Source organism: Anomaloglossus baeobatrachus, chromosome 1 (genome assembly GCF_048569485.1).
Source record: "Anomaloglossus baeobatrachus isolate aAnoBae1 chromosome 1, aAnoBae1.hap1, whole genome shotgun sequence".
Classification (NCBI taxonomy): domain Eukaryota; kingdom Metazoa; phylum Chordata; class Amphibia; order Anura; family Aromobatidae; genus Anomaloglossus; species Anomaloglossus baeobatrachus.
Genome location: NC_134353.1, coordinates 749413500 through 749433936, shown reverse-complemented (window position 1 = coordinate 749433936; position 20437 = coordinate 749413500). Strand labels below are relative to the sequence as shown.

Here is a 20437-nt window from a genome sequence, read left to right as displayed (position 1 = left end):
TTCCTCGGTCCGGTCACCGCCGCTCCCCGCTCTCCAGCATCCATTGCCGGCGCGTCCCCGGCATCCTGGTCCCCGCTCCCGGCGCCCGTCGGCTTCTCAGCCCCAGCCCGGCCCTGCTGCTTCCTCCTCGCAGCTTCCTGCTCTGGCTTCTGGCACTCGGGCCGCGCGCATGCGCATTAGGGCGCGCGCGCGGTCATTGACCCTTTCTTAAAGGGCCAGCGTCCATTAACAGGAAATGATGCAAACAGGTACAGGGTATAAAGGGGTTTAATGTCCAAGGGGGCGGGGCCTGATCTTCGTGTTTCTTAAGCTAGGAGTCAGGTCTCCTGGTGTCTCTGTGATATACTCACCTATCTCTCTTGTAGAGCCGTGCCTGCCTCGCCATCCGGTCCTGCCGAATCCCGAACCCCGAACGCTGTCCATCTGCCATCCTGACAGTCCGTACCATCTCGGATCCCTGCGGTGACCCGTCATCTCGCTCCAAAGGTTCCGGACCCCGCCTGACATCTTCTCGGCTTCCGAACCTGAGCTGTGTCACCCGGACTACCATCAGTGACTCCGTGGTCCCAGGGACTTCTCCGTTATACTCGTGTGCACAGACTGTTCTGCTGCCTATAGTGCTCCAGCTACCGGACCCCTTACCACCATCTAGGAGTTCGGCCCAGTGGATCCACCTCCTAGGTCTGCCCGTCCACCTGGCCCTGACAGTAAGATCAGGCCATGGATCCCGCTGCAGCACTAGCAGCCGTACAGGAGGAACTCCAACGCCAGCGTGAGACTCAGACCCGCATGCTGCAATTCATGTCTTCTGTGGACGCCCGCCTGAACACGCTACAAGCGGCAGTTACGTCTTCAACATCCCGGGCTTCCACTAGTCAATCCACGGCTCCAGCGCCCGTGGCGACTTCTTCAGATACTTCCAGACTTCGTTTGGCCTCACCACCCCGGTACGCCGGAGACCCCAAGACCTGCAGGGGATTCTTAAACCAATGCTCCCTCCATTTCACGCAGCTGCCGCATTTGTTTGCCTCCGACCAAGCCAAGGTCGCCTTCATCATGTCCCATCTAGAGGGTGAGGCACTGGCGTGGATGAACCCCTTGTGGGAGAAGGGGGATCCTGTGACCACGAACATCCAGGAGTTCCTGCAGGCATTCCGTGGCACCTTTGATGAGCCCGGACGCGCCTCCGCGTCTGCTTCGTCTCTTCTCCGGTTACGTCAGGGGACTCTGACGGTGGGTCAATACGCAATCCGGTTTCGCACCTTGGCTTCGGAACTCGGGTGGAACAACGAGGCCCTAACCGCCGCCTTCTGGGAAGGACTCTCGGGGCGAATTAAAGATGAGCTGGCGGGTCGTGACGTACCGACCACCCTGGATGCCCTGATTGCCCTAGCGACTCGAGTGGACATTCGCTTTCAGGAGCGATCCAAGGAAGTGTCCCGTGAGAGACGTCCGGTACGGCATTCCTCTCCTCCGCAGAAGCCCTCCGTACTTCAGTCATCGACAGCTGGGGCCCCCGTCCACGAGCCCATGCAGATCGACCGAGTGCGGCAGTCTGAACAACGTCGAGCAGAGCGGCTCGCCAAGGGTCTCTGCTTTTACTGCGGAGAGGGCACACACCTGCTACGCTCCTGTCCAGAGAGGCCGGGAAACTCCAAAGCCTAGGGTTGGTAGGAGAGGCCACCCTAGGTGCTGGGACTCTCTCAGACCCGGTTACGTGGACTGTGCAAGTGACAACGGGAGAGACGCGGTTCACGGCTGAGGCATACCTCGATTCCGGGGCAGCAGGCAATTTCATCCAGCAGGCCACGGTGGACAAGTACCAGGTGCCTGTTGCTCCACTCGACAAGCCCCTAGTGATTGCCTCTGTGGATGGGAGACCCCTCTCTGACACCATCTCCTGGATTACCAGGCCGGTCGAACTGCGTATCGGTGCCCTGCACACCGAGAGCATCGCTCTCTACGTCCTCCCACACATGTCCCATCAAATCCTGCTGGGACTTCCCTGGTTGCGGACACACGAACCATCAGTCAGCTGGGGCACTGGCGAAATCACCCGATGGGGCTCTTCGTGCCATGAGAAGTGTCTGAAGACCATACAACCCATCCAACGACCTCCGGTTCCAGAGAACCTACCGGGACTGCCCTCGGCCTATTGGTCCTTCGCAGACGTCTTTGATAAAAAGGAATCTGAGGTACTTCCGCCACATCGTCCTTACGATTGTGCAATCGACCTGCTCCCAGGAACAACACCACCTCGAGGACGGATATATCCATTGTCTCCAGCCGAAACAAGGGCCATGTCTACTTACATCACAGAGAGCCTGGCAAGGGGATTCATTCGGAGGTCCTCCTCTCCTGCTGGAGCAGGCTTCTTCTTCGTCAAGAAGAAAGAGGGCGACTTACGCCCATGCATAGACTACCGGGGATTGAATCAAATCACCGTAAAAAAACAAGTACCCTCTGCCGCTCATCCCCGAATTGTTTGATCGGCTTAGAGGAGCTCGTGTGTTCACCAAGCTGGATCTTCGGGGTGCTTACAATCTGGTACGCATCCGCTCTGGGGACGAATGGAAGACCGCGTTCAATACTCGCAATGGGCACTATGAATACTGCGTGATGCCCTTCGGCCTGTGTAACGCCCCAGCCGTCTTTCAAGAACTGGTGAACGACGTTTTCCGGGACCTTCTCTACGTCTGTGTGGTAGTGTATCTGGATGACATCCTTGTCTTCTCTCCGGACCTCCAGACCCACAGAGAGAACGTACAGCTGGTTCTACAAAGACTGAGAGAGAATCGTCTGTACGCCAAGTACGAGAAGTGTGTCTTTGAGCAGTCTTCTCTCCCCTTCCTGGGGTACATCATCTCTGATACCGGACTGCAGATGGATCCAAAGAAGGTCTCCTCCATTCTCAACTGGCCTCCTCCTTCTGGACTGAAGGCAATCCAACGCTTCCTGGGATTCGCCAACTACTACCGCCAGTTCATCCCTCACTTCTCTGCTCTGACTGCTCCTCTCTCCGCTTTGACCAAGGAGGCTAATCCAAAGGACTGGTCACCTGCGGCCGACGCCGCGTTTGGTTCTCTGAAGCGGGCATTTGCCTCCTCTCCTGTACTCCACCGTCCGGAGTTAACCCGCCAGTTCACCTTGGAGGTGGATGCCTCCTCCTCGGGAGCCGGAGCAGTGCTCATGCAGAAGTCCTCCTCCGGGAAGATGGTGACTTGCGGTTTCTTCTCCAAGAGCTTCTCAGCGCCTGAACGCAACTACACCATCGGTGACCGAGAGCTATTGGCAGTCAAACTGGCTCTGGAGGAATGGCGCTACCTTCTGGAAGGAGCAGTGTACCCCGTGATTATTTACACGGACCACAAGAACCTGGAATACCTGCGGTCCGCTCAGCGACTGAACCCACGGCAAGCCAGGTGGTCCTTATTCTTTGCCAGGTTTGATTTCCAGCTCCATTTCCGACCCGCGGACAAGAATGTACGCGCTGATGCCTTGTCCAGGTCTTTCATGCCCATGGAGCAGGAGGAGGAGACTACCCAACCCATCATCTGTCCTAGCAAAATCATTCCGGTGGCCCCTGTCACCCTGGCCCAGATACCGCCCGGGAAGACCTATGTCTCTGAGACTGACAGGCAAAAAGTGTTACACTGGGGTCATGCCTCGAAAACAGCCGGTCATGCTGGTCAGAAGAGAACATGGGGTGCGATTGTACGTCATTACTGGTGGCCATCCCTTCGCACGGACGTCGCTGCTTTTGTCTCTGCCTGCTCCTCTTGTGCCAGGAACAAGACGCCCAAACACCTGCCATATGGCCGTCTTCTGCCTCTACCGATACCCTCAGTTCCGTGGCAACACAAAGCGATGGACTTTATTACGGACTTGCCATTGTCCTCCGGACACACAGTCATATGGGTCGTGGTGGATCGGTTCTCTAAAATGGCTCATTTCGTCCCTATGGCTGGACTGCCCTCTGCTCAGGAACTCGCGGACGCCTATATACATCACATCTTCCGCTTGCATGGCTTTCCATCACACATCGTATCCGACAGAGGAACTCAGTTCACCTCCCGCTTCTGGAGGGCTCTCTGCAAACATCTGGGAGTGACTCTGGACTTTTCTTCTGCCTACCATCCTCAGTCTAATGGCCAAGTGGAGAGGGTCAATCAAATCTTGACCTCCTTCTTACGTCACTATGTCAACGCCCATCACGACGACTGGTCCACGCTTCTTCCTTGGGCTGAATTCTCCCATAACCACCACATCAGTGAGTCGTCCTCCAGCTCTCCCTTCCATGTCGTTTACGGACTTCAGCCTTCCGTCCCATTGCCTGTATCCCCTTCTTCGGATGTCCCTGCTGCTGATACTGTAGCCCGTGACTTTGCAACCATTTGGGACTCTGTCAAGGCGTCCCTTGGGCGTGCTTCCCTGCGGATGAAGAGACACGCAGACAAGAGACGTCTGGACCCTCCGTGTTTCTCTCCTGGAGATCTAGTCTGGCTTGCTTCCAAGTACGTCCGATTGAAGATACCATCCTACAAGCTGGGTCCTCGCTACATCGGGCCGTTTAAAGTCCTCAACAAGATCAATGAGGTCTCCTACAAGCTACAGCTCCCGGCCACGATGAGGATGCCCAACTCATTCCACGTCTCCCTTCTCAAGCCGGTTGTCCTTGGTCCCTTCTCCGCTGCTGCCAGTTCGTCTCCTCCTCCTATTGCCGATGACGACATCTATGCGGTAAGGGATATCGTGGCCATGAAGACCGTACGGGGTCGACAGTTCTTCCTGGTGGACTGGGCAGGGTATGGTCCTGAGGATATGTCCTGGGAGCCCCGGGAGAATGTGGGTACTCCGCTGATCCGTGCCTTCCTGTCCCGGTTGCGGGGAGGGGGGCGTGGGGGGGTACTGTCACGCTCCCCGGGTCCCCTGCGCTGCCCTCCGGCTCACCTGTCACGATCCCCGGCTCCCCTGCCTCGCTTCCCGGTTCCTCGGTCCGGTCACCGCCGCTCCCCGCTCTCCAGCATCCATTGCCGGCGCGTCCCCGGCGTCCTGGTCCCCGCTCCCGGCGCCCGTCGGCTTCTCAGCCCCAGCCCGGCCCTGCTGCTTCCTCCTCGCAGCTTCCTGCTCTGGCTTCTGGCACTCGGGCCGCGCGCATGCGCATTAGGGCGCGCGCGCGGTCATTGACCCTTTCTTAAAGGGCCAGCGTCCATTAACAGGAAATGATGCAAACAGGTACAGGGTATAAAGGGGTTTAATGTCCAAGGGGGCGGGGCCTGATCTTCGTGTTTCTTAAGCTAGGAGTCAGGTCTCCTGGTGTCTCTGTGATATACTCACCTATCTCTCTTGTAGAGCCGTGCCTGCCTCGCCATCCGGTCCTGCCGAATCCCGAACCCCGAACGCTGTTCATCTGCCATCCTGACAGTCTGTACCATCTCGGATCCCTGCGGTGACCCGTCATCTCGCTCCAAAGGTTCCGGACCCCGCCTGACATCTTCTCGGCTTCCGAACCTGAGCTGTGTCACCCGGACTACCATCAGTGACTCCGTGGTCCCAGGGACTTCTCCGTTATACTCGTGTGCACGGACTGTTCTGCTGCCTATAGTGCTCCAGCTACCGGACCCCTTACCACCATCTAGGAGTTCGGCCCAGTGGATCCACCTCCTAGGTCTGCCCGTCCACCTGGCCCTGACAATATAGCGTCGATTATGCAAATTATAATACAGTGTTTTCTTAACTAACCTAATAAATCTAGAACTCCCACAATCACTTCCCCCCTCCCACAATCACTTCCAACCCTTCCCCTTTTCCCAGGGACAAAACATATTTGTAATAACCTCTTAGCTAAGCCTAACCGGTGTGGTACCTACAATGAGTTGCCTCATATACCAGTTGGTAAATTGGAAGCATTCGTGTATCGATTGGCGTACTGAGAGTGGTTGTGTATCGATATAGTGTGACCATGTGAAAAAGAAAGGTTCTGTTCTTTTGTCTTTATGTAATAGAGATTCAATCCACTTCATTTGGAATAAGTAATTAATCTTTCTGGATATAACAGTTAAAGTGGGGAACGTATTTTGTGCCCATAGATGGAGGATGCTTTTTCGAGTAGCTGCGGCCCAGATAATTAAAATACGTCGTTGTCGAGCAGAAGGTCCACTGAGCTGATTTTGTGACAATATATTAAATATTGCCCATTCAGGTGATAGTGTAAAGGGAATATTAAGCGTATTTGTGAGGTAGTCATGAAGAAGTTCCCAGAGCTCTCAGATTTTTGGGCAGTCCCATAGACAGTGGTATATGTCTGCTGCAGAGTTAAGCCTGCTTTACACCTTACAATTAAGCATACGATATCGTATGCGATGTGATACACCCCCATCGTATGTGCGGCACGTTCAATTTGTTGACCGTGTCGCACAAACGATTAATTGCCGTCACACGTACTTACCTACCATACGACCTCGATGTGGGCGGCGAACATCCCCTTCCTGGAGTGGGAGGGACGTTCGGTGTCACAGCGACGTCCCACGGCAGCCGGCCAATAGAAGTGGAGGGGCGGAGATGAGCGGGACGTAAACATCCCGCCCACCTCCTTCCTTCCGCATAGCCAGCGGGAGCCGCGGGACGCAGGTAAGTTGCAATTCATCGTTTCCGGGGTGTCACACACTGCGATGTGTGCTGCCTCGGGAACATTGAACAACTCGACGTTCAATTTTTAGGTTTTGAAAGACGTGTATGCGATCAACGTTTATTCGTGCAATCGCACGTAGGTTTCACACACTACAATATCACTAACGATGCCGGATGTGCGTCACTTACGACGTGACCCCGCCGACACATCGTTAGATATATTGTAGCGTGTAAAGCCCGCTTAAGAGCATTTGGGGCATGAGGGCTCCCCCCCGGAAGACATCCTGGACTTAACTTCGGGAGATATGTAGGCTCTGTAGAATATATTAAGAGCCATTGTAGTATAGCTGTCATATGGTAGTGTGGAATTTAGGCGTAGTGTGGCTTTTAGTATGTCTGATATTGTATAGTTAGGGAGTTGCGATGTCCATTTAGCCGGCCCCGGAGATGAGTCTGACGAAGAAATGTAGGGTTTAATAGATTTATAAATAAGGCTTAATTAGTAGGTCCCTGTGCGTGAAGCAAATGACATCTGGTGCAGGAGGTTAGATCTGTCTCTATCTGGTATACTGTTAACAACTGAGGTAGTATAATGTTTGATCTGAGCTGAGATGAATATATTACTAGCCAAAAGTGGGTATTTGGAGATGGCGCCCTCAAGGGTAAGAGGAGAACGTTTTGGGGTTTTTTTTGTCAAACGCAGTGTTTACAGTTTTCAAGAGTCTGCCAGAGGGTGCATTTTTGTTGTCAAACCAGAACGCAGCGTGCGGTCATAGCCTTACAGCAGAATGTACTTTTATCACCACAACACCTTCAATTAGAAAATGACAATACTCATGCTATTCACAATAATATTTAAATAAAAAAAATCCTCAAATTATCTGTTGGAATCTAGAACTATTGCTCTGGATACATTCCACTCCTTAGTGAAAAAAAAGACCTCAAAATATTGCATGAGGATGTTAATAGTCAAATGACATAAAAACCTTACAAAAAGAACCCAATGTAATGCTAGAAATGAGTTTCGTGCTAACAAAAATCTAATTATACGACAGTTCGATAAATCAGGATGTGTGGTTGTCATGGATACTTCTCTATACATAATATTAGTGGAATATATTATCCATGATTCTAATACATACAAACAATTGCCCTCAGATTCAACACTCATTTAAAACATCCTTTCCATGGTCTTGAGTGAAGATATTGCCTTATCTGCTATTAACAATAAAAATAAAAAATATTTCTTGGTACCTTATACAGTTACACCTAGTTTTTAACAAGTTACCTTAAACTCACAAAGACATCTTTCTCTCACCGCTGCGTGCAATCATTTCAGGGATTGGATCACTGAATGAGAGACTCAGTGAGAGGCTTGACATATCTGTCCATTCGTAATTCGAATACTAGGTTATCTAAAAGACAGTTCTGTGCTTAAAATATTTGACCAGTTAAATTGGAAATCGGGTTTTTTATTTCTTACATGTGATGTCAGTAAAAGGAATCTGTCAGCAGGTTTTTGCTATATAAGCTGAGGACAGCATGATATAGGGTTAAAAAAAAATAAAAAGCAAGTATGCCTCTCTTATCTGTGTGTGCAATTGTTTACTTAAACTGATGGCTTTATTACCCTGTGATTAACATTACAGGACTAGAAGCTCACCATATGTCTGACATGTCCTTGGCTGTGATTGATACCTCACAGTCAATGCACAATCTGTATAGAGAGCCTGATGTCAGAATGGACAGCTCCCTGGGCTCAGCTACATGTTTCGAACTCAATTCTTCGATTGTGTGAGAACGGCTGCACCAGTAATCTATGTGATACACTGCTGGATTCAGAATCTTCATGCCTATTTTATTTTGCTGTCAGATGAGATAGTAAAAGCCTTCTGACAGAGTCCCACAATCCCTCACCGTCTTGCCATCATTGCTATCCAGGACAATTTGAATATGTAAAGATCATATTCTGATGAACTTAAACAATTTATTTTGACTTGCCTGAATTTTCTTTTAACGCAATTTTTATGTTTAATTCTTGTTTTTTTCTTCAGATGGAGGGTGCTCCAATGGGGTGAAGATTCTCCCTTTCTTTCACCATTTTATTTATGGCATGATGGGAACAGACATATTTTCAACACAAATAACCCCTTTATCAATGACATCCAATGGTACGGACACTATGTGGATGATCTGTTAGTTTGGTCTGGCGATAAATGCAACATTTCTAAATTCATCACATAAATTAATGACAATGCATGCAACCTACGATTTACACACAACAGCACAGATTTCGTTCTTTGACATTTTTTCTTAAATGGAATCTGTCACCAGGTTTTTACTACCCTGTGTGAGAGCAGCATAATGTAGAGACAGAGATCCTGATTCCAGAGATGTGTCACTTACTGAGCTGTTTGCTATCATTTTGATAAAATCAGTTTTCTATGCTGCAGATCTAGCAGTTATACAGAACTCATGAATATGCTAGATTACCAGGCAGCATGCCAAGTAGTCCTCTAATGATAATCTACTGCTGAGGAAATATTCATTTAATCAAAACTACACTAAGCAACCCAGTAAGTGAAACACCACTGGAATCAAGATCTCTGGCCCTATGTGATGATGCTCTCAGATTAGGTGGCGAAAACCTGGTGACAGATTCCCATTAACCCCTTCACAACCCTGAACATATATACTTCCAAGGTCGCCTCCACCCGGTTACTGGCGGCTCCGGCGGCTCGCCTCCTGAGGAACAAACTGATTGAAAAGTGCGTTGAGGTGCTGGGGACACGACAGAATAACATATCATCTACATGTGAGAGCTTGTCCTCCAACATATTCATGTTATATTACTATCTCTACAATATCTATGTTGATTTATGATATGATATCCTTTGCTGATTCTTTTGCGATCCACAGACTATAGATGCCATATGTGTATATATATACCGTATATATATATATATATATATATATATATATACTTATAGTAGTTTATCTGACACCTTGATAAAATAGCTTTAGGGAAATATTTACTTTACATATATATAGAATTACTGTGGGAGGAATTAGAAAGTGCTACAGCACTTTATTAAAAAAAATATATATATATATGTGTGTGTGTTCCTGCAATTGTCATAAACCTTGACTATTCATGTATGATATTGTAATATATGTCAAATAAAATGATCTTTTAAATTGGTATAATATATTCTGTTGAATTCTTTGGTCGAATTAGTGTAATCTTTGAGTTAAGGTACCGCTAGTAATTTTTGAACGGGTAAAAATCGGAATACTGGTTTATGTTTGTGGGTGTAACATAAGAAATATGGAAACATTCATAAGGTATAAATACTTTTTTACTGTAAATGGGCCATTGATATGTATACGTTTTTCCTATGGAGCATTGCCTGCAAGACTTCATATATCAGTTAGGCTACTTTCACATTGCGCTTTTCCCTACGTTCAGTGGTCCCGTCAGGGCATCCGTCTGAACCTACTTCCCCCCGCAAAACGTGTTTCAGACGCATGCACCGACGGGGCCATTGACTATAATGGAGCAGGCTCCGTTAGCGTGTGCTTTGTCTTGCACCAATTTGGGCATATACATTTTCTGCAGGCGGGCACCAAAATGTAGTCTACTACGGGGGGGGGGGGGGTTCGGACAGATGCCCTGATGGGACCACTGAGCGTAAGTAAAGACTGAATGTGAAACGGGCCTAAGATCTCTTTAATGAAAATCAGTTCCTGCAGGAGCTAAAGTAAAGGTTTCGATATTAGCTCAATCAATGAAGCAGTAAGAAGGTAATGGCTAAGGATTGCTATAGATTAACAAAGGGTAAATGACACTAACAAAACTTAAATTGAAAGTTGCTCTTACCAGTATCTTCCTCACTATAGCTTTTCAATATAATTTTGTGAGGAGTAGAAGTAAGCGTGATTTCCTCCTGGTATGATGGAAAGTGAATTAGAATATCAGATAATGACCTGTAAATGAATATTAGATTAATTTGATTTGGAAATAAAACTAAAATTACATTTATAGCACACAACAAAAATAATTAATACATAGGAACATAATATGAGCTATGTTAAAGAGGGACAAAATGTTTCTTCTAATAACAAGATTCTATTATCATTTAGCAATCCATAGCTGTAATATGATAACGATCAGCAGTGCTGGTATTGTGAGATATTATTTATTCCATTGGCTTTACTAGAAACAATTAAACATTCCTGCTTGAGTAGTGATTTTAAACTCTTATAACCCTTTCCTGACCAGGCTATTTTTCATTTTTGTGCTTTCATTTTTATCTCCCCTTATACCAAGAGCCATAACTTTTTTTTATCGTTGTGTGAAAGCTTGTTTGTTTGCAATTGAGTTGAGATGACCTTTTCTGCGGCCCCAGGGCAGATTCCCAGGAACCGCGGTGCTCGGGCAGCAGCCGCATTTTGCTGGCCCTCTAAATCCTGTATGGAGCGTTCAAAGCTGAACGCTGCGACACATCCACAGTTGAGCCTAGAAGGTATGGGCTCCTTCCAGGATTACGTCCTAACCAGGCTCGGTCTGGCCCGCCGGGGTACCGGGGAATCCCCCAGTAGGCCCCGGGCCCTCGGTGGGCCCCTGTGCCTTATATAGTGCGGGGGCCGGGCAGTGTATAGCGCCGTCTGGCCGCCGATTTTTCGGGGCCAGCGGTATGTGTGGGCAGACTGGGCAGGGCCCCCATGCTGTGATGGGCCCCCCCTCCCACGCTCTGAGGGCCCCCCCAGCTTTTCAATCACAAACTGCAGCGATAGCACAAGTTCTGTACTATCGCTGTAGTTTGCTCGGCTGCAGAAGGACCTATGGTGACATCACAGTCATGTGATGTGATGTGACCACAGGTCCTGCACTGCGGAAGTCCCAGTCCTGTGCTGCAGACCGCACCGCTATTCAAATGTACGCGCATCTTTCAGACGCGCGTACATGTGAACAGAGCAGCCGGTGTCAGGACTGAGGCGGAGGAGCTGCAGGTAAGCGCTCAGGAGAGCCGAAGAAAAAAAAAATACATTCTCACCTCTCATCTCCTCCTCGTTCCCTCCATCCGCTTCTTCCAGACCGCAGGACACAGACCCCCTCAGTGATCCCGTCCTCTGCACTAAGCTGACGCTGCAGGCGACTTCATAGCTTTACTGTAGTTAAATGCTTTACGGCGCCGCAAAGCCATTTAACTGCAGTAAAGCCATGATGGCATCCTGCGGCGGTGGCTCCGTGCACCGGACGAGATCATGGAGGGGTCTGTGAGCCTACGGACTGGTAAGGTATGGACAGCGCAGGAACGGAGAACAGGTGAGAATAAGGGTATGTGCCCACGGGAGCTTGTTCCTGCGGATTTTGCCGCAGAAAACCTGCAGAATTATCTGGATTTTCCAGATAAATCCGCAGGTTTTAGCATGTACAGTCACTCCCCATGTTATCCTATGGGACATGGGGAGTGTATGTGTCCACGCCGCGGAAAGTGCGGCTGCGGAACATGGTGCGGATGTCCCGCAGCCGCACCTAACTGCATGTCAATTATTCCTGCGGAATTACCTGCGGAAATCCCGGTCCTCCGCTATGGAGATAGAGGCCGGGACGTCCGCAGGTAATTCGCATGAAAGTCCGCAGGTTTACCGCAGCTATATCGCTGGAATCCCGCAGCTAAAAATAGCTGCGGATGCCGGCGTGCAGCTGCGGGAAACCTGCGGCCGTACCTGCGGATACATCCACAGGTGCAATCTCCCGTGGGCACATAGCCTTAGGGTAAGTTCACACAGTGCGTTTTTGCGGCAGTTTTGCGCGTTTTTCGGGTGCGTTTTTTGCTGAGAAAACTCCATGACTTCGCTTCCCCAGCAAAGTCTATGAGTTTTCATTTTTGCTGTCTGCACACAGCGTTTTTTTTTAGCTGCGTTTTGTGGTGCCCACAGAAACGCAGCATGTCAATTGTCTCTGCGTTTTTCACTGCGTTTTCCACCCATTGAGTTCAATGAGATGTTCAAAAACGCAATTAAAAACGCAAATTGCAAATATAGCTGCGTTTTAGTGCATTTCTTTGACTAAAAACGCAGCTATAAATGCAAGGCGTGGGTAGTACAGTGACATGTACAGGAAGAGGATTCCTTCTGTTAGTAAACACAGAAGCGTGAATCCTCCCGAAACCGCCACCGCTGAAGCGGCTGAAAATCAAAAGTGAACAGTAGAAAAAAAAATGTCATACTCACCTGTCCCGGCACATGTCTGCTCCCAGCTCCTCTTCCCGGTACCGCCACCCCTGCTCCGGCTGTGTGCAGACTCCCACGCACATCCGATGGATGCAGGACCTGCTGCTGATCAGCTGATACAGTCACCTGAGCTCCGGAGTGCAGCCTAGACTGTACCGCGAGCGCCGAGTGACTGATTCCACGGCGCTTGCAGTCAGTTCATGATCGCTTCAGACAGGCCGGGCTGATCTCCGGAGTTCAGGTGAGAGCACCAGAGATCACCCTGGCCTGTCTGCAGCTGACATGAACTGAGGCGCAAGCGCCGGGGAATCAATCACTCGGCTCTCGCTGTACAGTCTCGGCTGCACGCCGGAGCTCAGGTAAAAGCTTCGGAGTGTAATGCAAGGTACCTGAATCCAGGCCTGGCATTACTGGAGTTTCTTCCAGTAGCCAGTCCGACGCTGCGTGACAGAAGTGAGTAGTTTTTTTTTTACTGATGCATCAGCTGATTGTATAAAAGCTGTTTATACAATCAGCTGATGTGTCATGAGATTCAGGCCCTTGAACCTGACACATCATCTGATTGCTTTGCCTTCCAGCAAACCGATCAGATGATATTGGATCCAAATTGGACGGCGCGGGACCCTTAACCCAGGATTACTGCGAAGGGGGGTTCTTTATTTCAATAAAGATGGAGTCAGTAATTGTGTTTGTGTTTTATTTCTAATAAAAATATTTTTCTGTGTGTTGTGTTTTTATTTATCTTTACTAGAAATTCATGGTGGCCATGACTAATATTGGCGTGACACCATGAATTTCGGGCTTAGGGCCAGTTGATAATATACAGCTATCCCTAACCCCATTATTACTCAGCGAGCCACCTGGCATCAGGGCAGCTGGAAGAGTTGGATACAGCGCCAGAAGATGGCGCTTCTATGAAAGCGCCATTTTCTGGGGTGGCTGCGGACTGCAATTCGCAGCGGGGGTGCCCAGAAAGCTTGGGCACCCTGCACTGCAGATTCCAATCCCCAGCTGCCTAGTTTTACCTGGCTGGACACAAAAATTAGGCGAAGCCCACGTCATTTTTTTTTTAATTATTTCATGAAATTCATGAAATAGTTAAAAAAAAAGGGCTTTCCTATATTTTTGGTTCCCAGCCGGGTACAAATAGGTAGCTGGGGGTTGGGGTCAGCCCGTACCTGCCTGCTGTACCTGGCTAGCATACAAAAATATGGCGAATCCCACGTCATTTTTTTTTGGGGGGGGGCAAAAAACTTTTGCATACAGTCCTGGATGGAGGATTCTGAGCCTTGTAAATCTGCAGCTGCTGTCTGCTCTCCTGCATACACTAGTGGATGGAGGATGCTCAGCCTTGTAGTTCTGCTCCCCCTGCCTCTCCCTCCAGCATACAGTCCTGGATGGAGCATGTTGAGCCTTGTAGTTCTGCAGCTGTCTGCTCTCCTGCATACACTAGTGGAGAATGAAGAACATACTGAAGAAAGAAATGACATCAGACCTTTTTTCTTTTTCTGTCAACAATCTTTAATAGCATTGTTCACTGATAATAAAACGCATAAAAACGCAATGAGCAAAAACGCGGTAAAAACGCATGCGTATTTTTGCCGCTTTTTTTGCCGCAAAAACACACAAACGCAGCATAAAAAACCGCAGTGTGTGAACTTATGTTATGTTCAATCTATTTTTATTAGGTATATTTCACAAATTACAATAATCACCATGAACTTATATTGAAAACATTTACAATTTTCAAATTTTCAATACAAAAAAATGTCACAAACTGTTAAATTATGTGCTTTTGTGTCCCAAGACACATCTCCCTCTGTCTATTCCGGACCTCACACAGGATCCCCGTGACCTCATTTGTAAGAATTCAAGCAAAGTTAGGAATGTATCCGAGAACCACTATATTTGGTCGTCTTGGGTCACTAGGACAAAATACCTTATGGAATATTATACTATTAGTAACAATCAGAGAGATTTAGGACTACAAAAAGACAAAGAAAAAGAATGAATGGAGAACAGCGAAAAATATACTAGAGAGAGAGAAGAGAAATCAAAGTGGAGAGGGGAAGAGAGGGGGGGGAAGAGGGGGAGGAAAGGAAGTCATTCATTTGGGGAACCTGCGGACATGAGACGGGTCGAAGCCCCTTCTTTTTCTCTCAAGACCTTCCTATATGTGCAAGTGTCACTTTGCCACCATATTTCGGGTCCATTAAAATAGCTTGTGAAAATCAGTGGATTCATGGAAAGACATCCACTCACTCCAGGTTGTACAGAACTTGTCTCCTTGTCCCGAGATGTCTGCCGACAACTCCTCCATTCTATAGATATCGGACATTTCCGAATACCATTCTGTGATTGGAGGAGTTGTGGTCGTTTTCCAGTGTCTTGGTATTACCGAGCGGGCGGCTGTTATGCAGAATCTCAGGATATCTTTTTTGTGATATGATATCGAATGCGGTAAAATGGAAAGTAGGGCAATTTTAGGAGAACTCACCACCTGTCTCCCAGTTATGAGACAGTAATTATCAAATACCTTCTTCCAAAAAGGTTTTATCAGCTGGCACTCCCACCAGATATGTATCATGGTGCCCGTCTCTTTGTTACATCTCCAACACACCTGGGAGACCTGTGGGAAGATCGCATGGAGCTTCGATGGGTATTGATACCACCGTGTTAATATTTTATAATTTTTCTCCTGAGCTGAGCATGCGAGTGACATTTTGTGGCTGAATAGGAAACCTTTCGCCCACTCCTCCCGTGAAAAGGTCTCCCCCAGATCCCGTTCCCAAGCCAGCTGGTAGTTTATCTTTTCGGTTTCACCATGTCTGGTGAGGACCTTATATATGAGGGAGATAGCATGATCTGGGGAGTCCCCCCTTCTGAACAGTTCCTCCATTGGAGTAAGAGTTCTGCGGATCAGGCCCTCTGCCTCCCGTGTAGCGATAAACGACTTCAGCTGTATGTACTCAAACCACTGTGCTCCTCCACCCATGGGCCGCAATCTAATATCTTGAAAGTCAGGTAGCTTACCATCCACGAGAATGTCCCCGACTCGGGTGTCCTCCACCGCCCTCCATCCGAGAAAAGCGCTCTTCCGATAACCAGGGCGGAAAGAAGGGCAAGAAAAAAGAGGAGACAGGGGGCCTAGAGTGTCTAGTGGAGCAAATTTGCTTGATACTGTATGCCAAACTTTGAGGGTGTCCTTTGTGTATTTCGGTGCCGGCCCTATCATGGAACTGTCAGATAATGGTATCCAGGGGAGGTGTCCCAGAGGGACTGGAATATCTGTCTGTTCTATCTGTACCCATTGTTTATTTTTGTTCTGGAAAGTCCAATCCAACACTCGGACCATAGCTGAGGCTTGGAAGTATGTCTTAAAATCAGGGAGTCCAGTTCCCCCCTCCCCCTTCAGGCGAGTCAAGGAGCGTAACCCAATCCGGGGCCTTCTCCCCCCCCCACACAAAGCGCACCAAAGCTGCGCGCAGGCTCTGAAAAAAACCCCTTGGAGGTATTATAGGGACAGTTTGGTAGATGTATAAAAAGCGAGGTAAAATATCCATCTTAACTACATTCATCCTACCGAACCACGATAGTCTCAGCCCATTGTAGGACGAGAGATTTTTATGTTCAATCTATTTTATTGGAAGTTATCAGGATTACAAAAAAAAAAAAAAAAAAACCAACATAAAGTCATATAACAAGTTATGCAATGAAAGCAATCTGCAGAGAGCAGCCTGCCGGTGTCCCGTACAAGCAGCATATCGATTCTTAGGCATTTTCAAAACCTTTGAAGTGTGTGTAATGATGAACACAACAAGTTCGTGGATTTGCTGTACCAAAATTGAAATTCAGTGAATATATGCAAAGAACGTATTCTTATTCAAAACTTCAAAAATTTAAAGATTATGCCGATGTTCAGACTGCTAGTATTAAGAAAAGCAAGCTCAGGAGTAGAAATGTCAAGTTTCAAATTTAGAAGCGGGGATCAAGCAAGCCTAGTAAGTCAATACTTTAGTATTCCCTCGCTTAATGGAAAAAACTTGCTGACCGGAGCCATTAAAATTGTGAATGAAACAACAAAAATATTTATAAAATAATATATACATACATATCTCTCATTATTCCAATATAAGATCAGCAGAAAATACCATAGGCATAAAGAGTTTGAAAGAATAAGACAGGAAAAGGATATGGAGGAGAAAGCAGATGGAGAGAAGAGGAAAATGGGGAAGAGATGGGGAGAAAGAAAGGAGATGGAGAGGGGGAGGAAGGGGGGGGAGGGGGTTCCTCTGAGGTCTATATCTTCAAAACAGTTTATGGAAGTCAGGTGAATCCCTAAACATTATCCAATCGTTCCAGGTCCTGTAAAATTTATCTCTGGTGTCCTCGCCCTCGGCTGCAAGCTCCTCCATCCTACAAATATTTGCCATCTCCATGTACCACTCGGAAATAGGAGGGATTATGGAAGTTTTCCAGTATCTAGGAATGGTGGAGCGTGCCGCCGCAAGGCAGAACCGCAGAATGTCTCGCTTATGATATGTGATAGCGTGAGGTAAGACGGAGAGGAGTGTTATCTTGGGACAGTTCTCAACTGTTTTCCCAGTTATGAGATGGTAGTTCGAGAGTACTTTTTGCCAGAACTGCTGTATTCCTTCACATTCCCACCAAATGTGAGTCATTGTGCCAACCTCCCGTTCACATCTCCAACACATTGCTGACACCGTAGGGAATATTGAATGAAGCTTAGCTGGAAATTGGTACCATCTCGTCAAGATTTTAAAATTTTTCTCCTGTGTGGCGCACGTAGCTGATAATTTATGTGTGAATAAAAAGCATTTTTCCCATTCAGCTGGTGAGATATGTTGTTTCAGCTCACTTTCCCAAGCCAACTGGTAGCCTCGTTTGCCTGAGGTCCCAATTTCATTGAGAATGCTGTACAGCTGAGAAACCGGGCGTTCAGGCTGATCTTTTTTCGTAAACAGTTTTTCAATGGCGTTGTATGTGTCTCGAACTCGGCCACTGGACCCCAGCGCGGATACAAAGGCCTGCAGCTGAAAAAATTCCAACCACTTCCTTCCCCCGCCCAGATGCTGAGTTTGAAAAAATTGGAGGGGCGGAACCTTGCCATCAATCAGGATGCTCCCCAACCGGGTGTCCTCCTCTGCCCTCCAGCCGAGAAAGCTTCTTTGTTGATATCCTGGGCGGAACGATGGAGTGGAGAATAAAGGTGTGAGAGGACCAATATGTTGTGTAGGGGATAACTTATTGGATATTGTATGCCAGACCCTAAGAGTGTCTTTGGTGAAGTCTGAGTATGAACCCACCTCAGAGAGGTCAGTGATGGGCAGCCATGGAAGGTGATGAAGTGGTATCTCCAGCCCCTCCTGCTCCACCTGTATCCACTGCTTGGAGACCTTGTTAACATGCCAGTCCACCAGGCGGGACATGGCCGCAGCCTGCATGTAGCCCCTAAAATTGGGGAGACCAGCCCCACCCAGTGCCCTAGGGAGGGTCAGGGTGCGGAGATTAATTCTAGGCTTCAACCTACCCCACACGAAACGAATGATAGCTGATTGAAGGCTACAAAAGAAGCTGGAGGGGGGGGAAATGGGGATAGTCTGAAAATAATATAGAAAACGTGGCAGAATGTCCATTTTCACCACATTCATTCTACCCATCCATGATAATTTTAGACCCCCGTAAGATTTAAAGTTTTTGATTGTGCTCTCTAGCAGTGGTAGGTAATTGAGTGTGTAGAGCTTCGAGATGTCTGTCGGTATGTGGATGCCCAAGTATTTGATGGTGGAAGGTCGCCATTTAAATGGGAAGTTGTCTCTTGCCCTTGTAACGTCCTCCTGAGACAGCGAAATATTTAAGGCTTCTGACTTTGTGAGGTTAACTTTAAAGTTACTAAGGAGGCTGAATCTTTCGAACTCTTTCATTATGGCTGGGCACGAAATATGGGGTTGGGAGACATATACTAGTAGGTCATCCGCATACAATGCAATTTTATGGTGTTTATCCCCGACCTGAATCCCCTTAATGTTTATGTTTCCCCTAAGTGCGTTGGCTAAGTGTTCCATGACCACTACGTATAAGAGAGGGGACAAGGGGCATCCCTGTCTAGTCCCATTTCTCACCGCAATGGAAGAAGATAACGTCCCGTTAATTCTCACTCTGGCTGATGGATTGTCATATAGAGCATTAATTCTCTGTAGGAACCGGGGTCCCAAACCCAATTGCTCCAGAGCTGCCTTCAGAAAGCTCCAATGGACCCTGTCGAAGGCCTTCTCTGCATCAATACTCAGAAGGCCCAATGGGATTGATTTTTTCTTGGCCTTAGCAATAAGGGATAGAGTTTTGATCGTATTATCTCTTGCCTCCCGACCCTTAATGAACCCAACTTGGTCCAAGTTAATAACGGAGGGCAGGAGTGGTGCCAGCTTGTCGGCTAATAACTTGGAATAAAGTTTAAGGTCTATATTCAAAATAGATATGGGTCTATAGTTTGAAGCTAGAGATGGATCCTTCCCTGGTTTGGGGATCACGCTAATGTGGGCTTCTAAGGATTGTGGTGTTAACCGTGACTCTCCATCAATTGAGTTGAACGTTTTGGTCATAATCGGTGTTAATTGATCTTTGAGTATTTTATAAAAGGCCGGGGTAAACCCGTCTGGGCCTGGAGATTTTCCTGAGGATGTGTTTTGAATTGCATTACAGATATCAGATTCTAAGAAATCTCCCTCCAGTGCCTCTACAGCGAGGCTATCTAAGGGGGGTAGGGCCGTCTCCTGCACATATCTCTCAATTTTCCCTATCAGAGCCGCTGGCTGTATTTCCGAGTATTGCCCTTTGATATTATAAAGGTCCTCGTAATAAGACCGGAAGGTTTGACGAGAGATTTTTAATAGTTCGATTTAGCAGGGTTTGATAGTTGAGCGTATATAATTTTGATAAATCTGCCGGAATATACACCCCCAGATATTTCACCGCCTCAGGTTTCCACTTGAACGGGAAATTGGAAGCAATCTGACTAACCTCTGACTGGGGCAATGAAATATTCAGGGCCTCCGACTTAGAAAAATTGACCTTAAGATTGCTTAAGTGGCCAAATTGTTCAAGTTCCTTCATCAATGATGGTAGGGAAGTATGAGGTTGGCTGACGTATAATAGTAAATCATCTGCGTACAATGCCGCTTTATGATGGACTGAACCACATCTTATCCCCTGGATATCATCGTTTTTCCTAATGGCATTCGCCAAATGTTCCATAACAATTACGTATAGCAGGGGGGACAAAGGGCACCCCTGTCTGGTCCCATTCTGTATGGCAATGGAGGAGGACAGCATACCATTTATCCGGACCCGGGCAGTCGGACCAGAGTATAGCGCTAAAATTTTTTGTAGGAACTTTGGACCCAATCCCAATTGGTCTAGAGCTGCTCTCATAAATCCCCAGTGAACCCTGTCAAAGGCCTTTTCTGCATCGATGGACAATAAGCCCATGGGGATTGCTTCAAGCTTGGCCTTCGTCACCAGAAGACCAGTCTTGATGGTATTATCC

General features: G+C 47.8%; 1 protein-coding gene across 1 annotated transcript in view; it reads right to left on the bottom strand.

Moving 5' to 3' along the window:
• RAD9B (RAD9 checkpoint clamp component B) overlaps positions 1-20437 on the bottom strand; it is a 138711-nt gene that overhangs the window by 58753 nt on the left and 59521 nt on the right. The window contains exon 6 of the mRNA XM_075341839.1: positions 10511-10617. Within this exon, the coding sequence (XP_075197954.1) occupies positions 10511-10617 (107 nt within the window). The remainder of the gene's footprint in view (positions 1-10510; positions 10618-20437) is intronic.